Source organism: Oenanthe melanoleuca, chromosome 3 (assembly GCF_029582105.1).
Source record: "Oenanthe melanoleuca isolate GR-GAL-2019-014 chromosome 3, OMel1.0, whole genome shotgun sequence".
In the NCBI taxonomy this organism is placed as follows: domain Eukaryota; kingdom Metazoa; phylum Chordata; class Aves; order Passeriformes; family Muscicapidae; genus Oenanthe; species Oenanthe melanoleuca.
In genome coordinates, this window is record NC_079336.1 from 77,764,023 (window position 1) to 77,775,245 (window position 11,223).

Genomic DNA, 11,223 nt, shown 5'->3' on the forward strand with positions numbered 1-11,223 from the left:
GCTACCAGAGGTGAGTCCATGCAGCACATGCAAGTTGTGAGCAGCAGAGCTGTGTATCCAAAGCCTGGCACCTCCACACTTTGTCTCCTCTGCTCTGTGCTCCCTGCTGCTGCCAGAGCACCCGTGGTGCTGTGGGGCCTCCCACCCAGCCTGGGAGAACTGTATTGGAGAGAACAATTCCTGAAGGCAAAAAGGGATGGTTTTGTGTGAGTCAGGTTGTCCTCTGCATGGCACTGGGCATTTCCTGCCTTGGGTTTTGCAGGTTCTGTGTCTTTCTGTAGGCTGCAGAATCACAGAGATTTGCTTCTGGATATGGAGTCCATCCTCCCAACTTGCAGCAGGACTGGCACCTGTGCTCAGGTCACCTGGGGCTTTGTCTAGATGATGCTTGAAAACCTGCAAAGAGTGGAAATGACGTGGCCTCTCTGGGCTGCCCAGTGCACTGCCCTCAGAGTAAACCAGACCTGCCCTCCTGCCTGGCCTGGAGCCCCCAAGCTGGAGCTGTGGCCATTGCCCCAGGAGATGCTTGGCTCCATCTTTGTAACTGTCCTGCAGGTAATATTAGGCTCTTATTAGTTCACCCCACAGGCTAAATCCAACTCTTTCCACTGTCTTTCCAGAGGGTAGGCCCTGAGCTCTGTGGACACCTTAGGAGCCCATCATTGGAATCTCTACAGTTTTTCAACATCCCTGTTGAGCCAGAAGCCTGAAGCTGGACAGCAATATTAGATGCACTGCTCAGCAGTGTCAGTACTGGTGGATCCCTTCATTTTTTGGCCACATATTTCCTGATGGAGCCCAGACTAAAGGTTAACTTATTTGCAGAGAGAACACTCTTCTGGCCCACATTCAACTTGGCAGCTCCTGTAAGTCCCATCCTATTCAGTAGGGCTGCTATTCAGCTAACTGCTTCCCAGCCCCTAGAAGACACTCCATTAGGCAAGCAGCTGCCCTATAAAGCAATAACAACAACAATAATAAAATCTAATCTATTGTTACACAGTGAGACAAGCACTTCAAGAAGAAACACTAGTTGTAAATTACTTGTGCAAATTAAATGTCTTGTGTGTTCACCCTGTTTAGTTTGAGAGACCTTGGAGGAAGCAGCTGTGATAGTTCAACAAGAACTATTTCAATACTTAAGTATCAGTGAACACAACATTTTAATGTCACAATCTGGATGTTTGGATTCCAGTCCTAGGATATTCCATCAATCACACCTTTTGCATGAACTTGCCTGCCCCTTTGTTACAAGTATCTCCTGTGTGTAGCAGAGCCCACCAAGCATCACATCAGCTGCCAAAGTTGAAGATGACCGGCTGGTTCCCGTATGTGGCTGAGGTAGAAGCTGATTCCTCCAAAAGAAAGGAGGTGGGAGCAAACACTGCGATCCAGTGCTCCAGTCTGCAAGGCTGCACGCCGAGCCCAGCCCTGCTCGGCATTGAGAAAACGCCAGCGCTCGCTTGGCGGTGGAGAAGGTGGTGGAGGCCGGGAGACACTTCCTGAAAGCCAGCATCTCCCCAGCGGCTCCTGGACATTCCTGGGAGGGGGCTGCTGCTGCCTCAGCGCTCGCTTGGCACAGCCCCAGGATATTTATGTGCCTCCACAGCCTGGCAGCCGGCCAGTCCCTTTGGATTTTTTTTTTTCCTTTAAGGAAACACCCGCAGAAGGGAAACTACAGACTCCAACCGTTTCTTTCAGCAGATCCTCGTGCAGACAACGAAGAAAAGTTTTCAGGAACGATCTTGCTTTTATAGGTACTTACTGCCTTGAAAGGTCCATTATTTACCAAATATAAGTATCCTTCTCTAGCTCCAGAACAAATCCAGGGAAGATTACAGTGCTGCAGGCAACTGAAGGGCTGGTGGGGGAAGGGAGGGAGTGCATGGACTCCTTGAATGGTGGCTGTATTCCAATTAACATGGATCCCACAGGAGGCTGTCAGTAGAGGGACAGTGCTGCTGCTATCTCAGTATCTGAACCGCTCTGAGTTTTGTCCTGTTTGGTGCCATACCAGGAGCGTGAGACTTCACACAGAGCTGTGGTTTGTGGCATCTCGCAGCATTCCTGAAGAGAGGGAAGTGTAGCTGCACACGTGTGTCCACACAGCCCTGTGCGGGGCACGCCTCGCTCTGCTGGAACCCAGCAGTGCTCCGAGGAGCGGCTTCCTGGCCATCTGGGAAGTGGTCACTGTGACCCACTCAGGTGCTCTTGAGATAGAGAGTCCCTTTGGGAGCGCAGGTGTGGGTGACAGAGATGTACAGACTGAGGCATGGCATCCCCAGCAGAAGGATGAATGGTGACAGAGAAATTTCTGAGCAGAAATTAATGCTGACTGGCTTTCGGGAAGGAGAGGGCCATTGTGCTTCTTAGTGGGGTAACAAACTCTCTATGGTACTGGTTCAAGGGGACCTTGTGAGGTTTAGGAAGAAAAGGCTGAGCTCTTTTTATCCATCTGGGAGTCTCAGTAGGCAGTAATGGAAGAATATGACAGTGGGATAATACCAGAGCTAAGAAATCAAGTCAAACAAGTTCTGTCATGGCCTCCCAGTGCTGCCTCAGGATGGCCCTCAAGGGCTTAAAATATTGGATAAAAGCATTATAACCACAGCACATAACAATCTCTGGTAGCTCCAAATTTCTTTGGGAGGTCTGAATAGGGTATTTTCCCCTGTATTTTGAGGAACAGGCTGATGGAATTTTTTTTTTCTTCTGCATTTGCTCTGTGAAGGATTCCTGCAACAGCCATTTGAGGTAATGTATCAGCCCAGTGATAAATCTGTTATTAGCATTTCATCTTCAGAGATATTGCCAGAGCCTGAACAGTTTCCTGAGAGGGGTATTGGCTTCCCTTTAATTGCTTAAGCAACATAACAAAGAGCAAGGGGCAGGTGGGCTGCATCTCTCGTCCTGTTTTCACAGCATCTGTGCAGTGTTACAAGTGATGACAGTGGAGGAGAAAGATCTCTCACTGTGGCCACCTGGCACAGGTAAAGGTGGCAAGAACTCTTGACCTGGATGACAGAAAGCACGAGTATCAGCCAGAGTTGTAAAGCTTGTAAGTGGACTTCGAAGACCTGCCATGCACGTATTTGCAGGATTGAGGGCCGAGATGTGTCATGGATAAAACACCCTGTGAGTTATCACAAGCCATTCGCCATCAATAGGAGGTGAGGATCTATTGTCTAGGGAGAAATCTCACACCTGCTGCTCTTCGTTACAGCATTTGACAAAATAAACAAGGAGTTTAAAAAATATGCAAAGCATGTGCTTCCTTCTCTCCACAGCAGGAAAAGGGGGAACCTTCCCTGTTAAAACAGATCACCACACTATATAATCTGGGTATTTTTGGAGCTGTGGCCAGTCTAAAGAGAAAGATCCCTGCAGTGGTAATTGTCCACTCCCATGGTACATTTTAGGTACTGCCAGAGGGCTCCTGGCACGTTCAGGACAGTTGAGGGTTTTGACGCACTCTTGCTCATGATAGATGACAGAAGCTGGCAGGATTAAAATAGCCTCAGAACAAACTGCTCTTAATCTTGAAAACAAGCAGACATAAGGATGCTGTGACTTATTCCAGCAGGAACAGGCAGACCCCTGCTGGATGGCTCTCAGGCAAACTATGAACTCAAGCAGAAAAAAAACAAAGAAGTGTGTGAAAAAGAGGGAACTTACCCTTACTCAGGGTGTTAGCCATGAACAAAAATCTGTTTTCCTCAAACTGTGTCATCCAAGGCTCTATCTCTCATTAGTCTCCTCCTCCACCACCATTTGAAGATTTAGCTGCTGTATGTGCTTAATGAAATATTTTCATTTTAAGTGTAAGAAAGTTACCTGTTCCAAGGCCTTGAGTCACATTGACTAAAACTCAGTTCCACTTCAGATATGGAATTAGTTCTTGGTTCTTCACTTAGGGAAAAGAAAAATAAACAAAGGAGCATCTGAACATACTGTAAAACTGTTTTGATCAGTTTTTCAAGGCAAGAACAACGTATTTGTTTCGAGTGTTAAATGGAGCAAGCAAACAACTTTCATGGGTAACCACTGAGCTCTTGAGCTAAATGTCTGGATAGGAACAAGAGAAGTATGGGAATTAGTCTACTAAGCTGGAGAAAATATTTTGCTTGGGAGCTCATTACAGAATTCACACAGTACTTCATTGTTACCTGGATTGCTTATACCAGAAATAACAAATGCACTTCCTGCAGACCCAAATAAAAACACCCTACAAAAAGCCAGGCTCAGTGACAAAAGATGGCCTTTCCTTTCAGCACTTGAGGACTTGGGGTGGGCAGTGACACACACAGAGTCTGGAAGCCTGCAAAATGCAGCAAGGGCCAACATCTCCCTAAAATCTCTGCTTGGGTGAAGAGGAAAATGACAAGTTTGGGATGGCAGCTATAACTGCCTCTGCTATCACCTTCAGAAAAGCTCCTGGGTTTTGAGCCTGCTGCATCTGTCAGTGGCTGAAGAAGGACGTTTGCTCCTGTGGGAGGCACCGAAGAGCAGAGGCCACCTGATCACAGGCAGCTCTGGGAATGGGGCTGGCAATAGCCCTACATCTCCATGTTTCAGCCTGGTGCCTCCCCCAGCGACTTCCCTTCCCGAAGGAGCTGGAGGACACACCTTGCACAAGTGGCCTCTGGCTGCTGCCGGAGTCCTAAGTGTGCTACTGCTGGAGGAGGCTGCAAACGTCTTTTCCCAGAGTATTGCTACTGCAGGGAACAGGAAGAGAAAGGTGTGGAGGAGCAATGGAGCAATAAACCCATCCCTTTATTTTGCTGGTGGTTTAGGTTGCTGTAAGGAAGAATTTCACTAACTTCAGGGATAAAAACTAACTGCTTGTCAGTCACCATTCAGTGACCAACTAACATAACTGTCGGTAAAATAAACAGGATTTTAACAACTTATGGTTTCAAATTGCTATACTTCATTCTCTCTCTTTTTATGGTTTATTCTGAGCGGGCTAAAACCCAAACATCTTCAAAATTACTATTTCTTTTCCTTCCTAGTAACTGTCCGATAAGTTTTAATTTAGGCAAAACAAAGCAAACACTATCATATTTGTCATTAGCTGCAATGCTTTTACATTTCAAGTCTGATAATAAAATACAGAGGTGTGCTACATATTTCCAACAATGACTTAAGATTTATGAAATCAGCGGTAACAGATAAATAGGGATACAACCCACTAATTAAAAAAAAATATTTATACCATTGTTTAAAATGGTTCAGAATTACTTAAGTAACAGAAATTTTTGTTTTCTTGCCAATGTATCCTAATTTATGAGAACTAATAGTTTTGAGATTTTTTGTTTTATCCTGTCTCTCAGTCTTTAATTGGGGTAACCCATCAGTCACTTTCAATTAACTCTCCACAGCTGACACAGAAGCAGCTGGAGCCAGCACTTCAAGGAATTGTACCAGGCTTTTTCCTCTGCATGTTTAACCACGAGCATTCTTCCCTCTGCTGTTGCAGACCTCCCCTTTCCCACCGAGTCAGCTTCCTTATCCTATATCCCTGCCCTATTAGGCAAAGGCCTCCCCTTTTATTTAATTCCACCTCAAGTTTTAGTAAACATTGAAGCTCCAGTGTGCTGGCCTGGCAGCCTGCACATTGCCTCTTCCCTAGTGTTTCTGTGAACATCTGGCATACTCATTTTACACTCTGCAGAGTGAAACAGAAGTATTAGGTGGGTTATCTATGCAATGCAGATACATCTAGCATTTCACAGTTATTGCTAAAACTGCAGTTAATATAATATAATATAATATAATATAATATAATATAATATAATATAATATAATATAATATAATATAATATAATATAATATAATATAATATAATATAATATAATATAATATAATATAATATAATATAATATAATATAATATAATATAATATAATATAATATCCTTAAATGGAGTAACTTATACCAACACCAATTAACACCACAGAGGGTTTAATGCTGCAATTTTCCCCAGATTTTTTTGACTTCATAGCATCATAATGCTGCTTCTATTTTCTCACCAGTCACAGTATTTGTGTGTTTTGAAGGATGCCATTATGCATACGCTAACTTCTTTCCCATCAGCACAAAACACCCTTCTCTTCTTTCTCTACAACTGCTCTTTGCCGAAGAGTAAATTTTCATCCTGGTGCTTTTGTTGCCTAAACCCCCCAGCTGACCTATGACCTTGCAGCCAAAAGACCCCCTGCTTAGGTTGCACTTTCTTTTCTTTTACAGATAGGAAAGAACTCAACCATGTATTAAAACAAGAGCTTGTTAAGACCAGCTTCATGGCTCGCTCAGTTTCCCACTGCTGCTCCAAGGACTTTATGAAGCAACAGCTCCCATCCCAAGGAGAAGGAGTCTCCCATCCTACACAGAACCAGGAGAAACATTTTTCTCTTCTGAATTAGCTACCAATTAACTTCTCAGTTTGGATTTTGCAGTAAGGACAGGAAGTGTTTCATTGCATTAGTTCTTCTGAAGACTTTTTATAAAAATATTGAAATTAATGTCCTCAATAAAATTTATCTTTGTTTCCTCCAGAAAAAACATGAGGAACAGAGGGGCAAAAGGAATTAGAGTATATAGGTTTGTTTTCTTCTTATAAGAGGCTAATCCATAGAGGGTAGAAGTTTAATTTTCTCAGAGTAAACAGCATGTTTGTTTAGTGCTCCCACGTATATTTCCAAATAAATAATTGCTGTTTACATCTGGATTCCCAAACCTCTCTGCACTAATATGAGTTAACAACAGATGAAAAACTCTCTCAGTCTAAGTACAGGGTGGGGGGAAAGAACTATTTTTGCTTGGTGAAATGCCTTTAGACCAGAAAGTGCTTACAGGATAATAGACCATAAATAATTATATAAAAAAAATAAAACCATTGTCACTTGTGCAGACAGAAGCAAGCAAGGAGTATGATGTCATCATTCATCTTTTTACCAATATGCTATTAGACCTAACACTGCATTTCCAAATAAGATGGTTTCCTTGAAATTATGTTGTGATATTTCTTTTAACTGAAAAATGTACAGTGAAATAGTTAAGTAGGACATGTCTTTAAAGAAAAAAATGAAAGAAAAAACATCGCTACTTGCAAATAATGTAGATTATTATTCCACAAATAGTACGGAAGTGTCTTAAGTAGCAAGATTTTTAATGAAGTAAAAAATGAGTTACTTACATGGTTTAGGCTGCTCTGAAGTGTGATTTTATTCATAGTTTCAAACAGAACAAAGATGGAAATCTTTCAGCTTCACAGTGTATGTAAGCTATCTGGTTATCCTGCAGCTGAAATCTTACAAAGGCTGCTGCTACCACTCATCTTGCACAACCAAAACCTTCTCCTACACTGCTTAAATATTCCTGTTTTAAAAACAGCACTGTTAATAATAGCACTGAAGGATACAGTAACAGGTGATAGAAATATTTTCCTGTATTTAAATGAAATGTAATTACAACTTTGCTAAAACAAGCCACACTTTGTTTATAATGGAAGTTAAAGCAGTCCCAAATCACTGTCGTTAGTCCTCTGAGACCCTGCAAGAGAACACATCAGCTCCCAGATGTTTAACAGGACATCATTCCAAATGTGTGCAGTCACACACACACACATACATACATACATGAAACAAAGCAAGGCTTGTACAGACTTAACAGATTCACTGTGAATTTCCTGCCTAGATTTGCTAGGAAAACCATGATTTACCAGTTTTAGACATACCACAGGCTTGCAGTGTAGACTGACTTTCTTTTGGACCACCTTTTCCCAAAGATGTATGAAACCACAACTCCTCTAGAGCAACCTATGAATCGCTTCTTTCACTGCCAGTTTGTTTCTTTTCTGGATCAAGATAACTGCCTTCATATAAAGTTCTGTTTTTCATTCCTTCTTGAAGCATTCTTTGCCGGATCCTTTGCTGGGCCAAGTTGAACCTGCAGTAAAACCTAGAAGAGGGGATGAAAAGAAAGCACAATTCTCTGTTTTATATGAGTGGCATTATCAAACCAGAGTCATTCAAGCAGCTGAAAACTTGCAACCACGTGTGATAATGCTAGTAAAATTCAGCATACTGCCTTTGGAATTAGGACACAAGGACAGGGTATGTAAAGGAAAAAATAATTAAGAAAAATGGAAATGAGTGGGGGAGTTGATTGCTTAGGATTCAAGAAACAATAGGAAGTATTAAAAAAAATATAAAAAAAAAATATATGTAAACATAAACATTCAAACACATTGTTTTCCTTTAAAGAAGATAAATATTTTGAGGAGAAGGAAGAGGATGCTTTGCTAGGCAAGCTTTTTACTGTGGTTTCAAAACCAACATGAAACACTGTTTTTGAAAACTGAAACACAAGGATCATGTTGTACAATTCAGCCAACACAGGTCTGTCAAAATTGAAGATGCATTTTACATACCAGTATCCTAACATTGTGCAAATAAAGCCACCAACTGCAACATCACAAGATCTTCTAACTCTACCTGAAAGAAAAAAAAAAAAGTCTTCTGAAAAGTTAGAAGAAAACAACTTGTATGACTTCCCATTATTAGTAACACCTAACAGCAAATAGAAGCTATTTTTTTCTTGCAAATAATATATAAAACCCAAAAGGAGTAAGTACTTACTAGTTGCTAAAAAATGTCCAAGACCCATAACTAAAGACCCCAGGGAGCCATAGAGCACTGACTCTCGTGCACACGGGACATTTTTAACATCAAGAAATCCCAGGAGTTTAAAAGACTGAAAGACAAAACAAAACAAAACAAAAAAAGCACAAAACAAAACAAACATAAATTTAAAAAATCACTTCTGTATAAGTCTATGATGCCAACTCCACTGTAAAAGTGACTTGTTATCTTAGCAGTCAAGTATAACCAGTTGAGATCTTACTGCATCCAGGGTTATAGCTGACCAAAAGTGAATAGATACAGATATATCAGGGATGTTTTTGGAAGAGTTAACAAATAATTTACATAATATAGTTTTGCACAAAGCTTTCTTTCTATTTCTTTTTATTTCTACTGAATACTAAAAAATAACTACTTCATTTTTTATCTTTACAAAAAAGGAAGGGAGAACCTTAAGAATCCAGGACTTTTGTTACATCACAATCAACAAGGAAAGTTACAATCAAGTATGCAGTTAGTCATGCCATATAATTTTAGTACCTGAAGCAAGATAAGTTACTGAAGAATGAATATGTAGCAGAGAACTTTATAGCAGATACTGAATAAAAGCATTTATAAACCACTAATTTATGACCTGACGCTATATCTAGGCTGGGCAACATGGGTCAGGGTCAAGGCAGCTGCCCCTCTAACACCTGCACATTGTTCTGCTATCAATCCTTGGGTCAGGGACCGTGTGAGAACACGTTTTGTTCTATTGTGCTTGAATCATTAGAGCATGAAGAATCACGTGTGCAACTGTGACAAAATTCATCAAAGGTGATTGTTTTATTTCGTTCCACTCGGTCAAAGTAGATTTTGAGGACGTACAGTACTCAAGTGCTTGTGGAGGGCTGAGAACTCGGTGAGACAAGTGTCGCCGTGTGAAGGGGATGGCAAGCACGGAAATCCCCATCGTTAGTGTTATCCATGCTCCCTAGGGACAGCCACCAGCTGTCCCTGTGTACAAACGAGACAGAAAGGATGCGGTCTGTGTGGGTCGAACCTCCTAATGAGTAATTTCAAGTGCTCTCATATGGAAGAAGTCACTTGATACGTCGCTGTTGTTGGCTAAGAAGGTTATTCCTGCTACATCCATGCAGCGTGATGAATCCTTTTAAAATAGCGTCTCACCTGTTGCCAGGCCGGGCTTTATTTGTTATGTCTCTGACCACTGCTGGCCACCGAACCCTCCAGCTCCCCCACTAAGAGAAAGTGCCACGGCGGGAACGGGGGAGCACAAACAAAACCCCGCCCCACCACCTGCCCCTCAGGGCCTCAGCTCTGCCGTGGGTTTCCGTGAATTGTTCCCCAGTTATTTCCTCGGGCGGTGGAACAGCGGGGCGTGGCGGTCACTGCTGCTCTGCAATGACCTCCCGTGTGCCCAGCAGCGCGTCGCACACTCCTCCTCATCCGCGCTCTCCTCCTCACGATCCTCCTCATGCTCAGCCTCCCCCTCGCCGCCCCCCCGCCCTCCATTACCTTCCCCGGCTCAGAGTCGCCCTCGCCCGCCATGCCGCGGCAGCGCCTTCCCGCCCGCACCAGCGAGCCGGGGCCGCGCCCGCCTACAGAGCGGCTGCGGCGAGGGGAGGCCGCTCCGCCCGCCCCGTCTCTATGGCGCCCGCGGAAGGGGCGGGGGCGGCCGCGCCGGCGCCATTTTAGGTCCCGGCGCAGAGCGAGATTCCAGCGCGAATCCTTTGTTCGGCGAAATGGGTCACGGCGCGGGGGGCGCGCGCGCGCGCGGGCACGCGGCCGGGGGCGGGGCGGGGCACTCACCCCGCCCACCCTCGCCTCGCGCCGCCCGCCCGCTCCCCGCCGCGGGCGCGCGCCTGGGCCGGGCGGGGCTGAGGGCGGCCCGGGAATGGCGGGGCCCCGGGAATCCGCAGCGATCCCGGCGGGAACGCGCGGCCGCCCCGCGCTCCGGCACCCCGGAGCTATAGATCCTGCCGCGGTCCGGCTGGGCAGAGGTGTTAAAAGCTAAAAGAGATAGCACCGGGCTGGCCGATGCCAGCGCGCTCGGCGGGTAGCGCCTGGCGGGAGGAGGAGGTTATGGGGCCTTGTCCGTCCTGAAGGACGCGGGGATGTTTATTCCCCACCGCAGATGGGGAGAGCTGATTGTCATGGGAGCATCCCGCGGTGCTGGAATGGGAGAAGGTGGCTTGTGCAGCTGGGCCAAACGCCCCCGGGTGGCAGCGGGAAGGGGAGGCGGAGGGAGGATGGATTCAGAAGTGCTCTGGAAAATGGCCCCTGTGAGGCCGTGGGAGCAGCGTCAGCGCAGCCCCAGCGGGTTCAGCCGGGGTAAACCTGTGCTGCACCACCTGCACCTGCTGGAAGTGACCCCTCGGGTGTGTCACTGTACTGCAGTAGGGTGAGAAAAGGTAAAAAGTGCCAAGTGATTTTGCCGCCAGAAAATGTGGTTCTCCCAGCTACGTAGCGAATTACAGGGCAGGTTCAATTTAGGAGCTTTTCCATCTTAGCAGTGAAGTGTAACAAGGATGAGAGATGTGTAATACTGCAGTGTGTCCTGACTTACAAGGCAT

The 11,223-nt window shown here is 44.9% G+C and overlaps 1 protein-coding gene across 1 annotated transcript; it reads right to left on the reverse strand.

Annotated features, from left to right (window-relative positions):
* Window positions 1-7,201: 7,201 nt before the first annotated feature.
* Window positions 7,202-10,438, reverse strand: LOC130250577 (cytochrome c oxidase assembly protein COX20, mitochondrial). Its single transcript, XM_056486374.1, has 4 exons — window positions 10,166-10,438; window positions 8,642-8,756; window positions 8,434-8,497; window positions 7,202-7,961 (listed from the first exon to the last, which is right to left on the reverse strand). The coding sequence occupies exons 1-4, from the start codon at window positions 10,196-10,198 to the stop codon at window positions 7,820-7,822; spliced, it is 354 nt and encodes a 117-aa protein (XP_056342349.1). The 5' UTR covers window positions 10,199-10,438; the 3' UTR covers window positions 7,202-7,819.
* Between the last annotated feature and the right edge of the window lie 785 nt (window positions 10,439-11,223).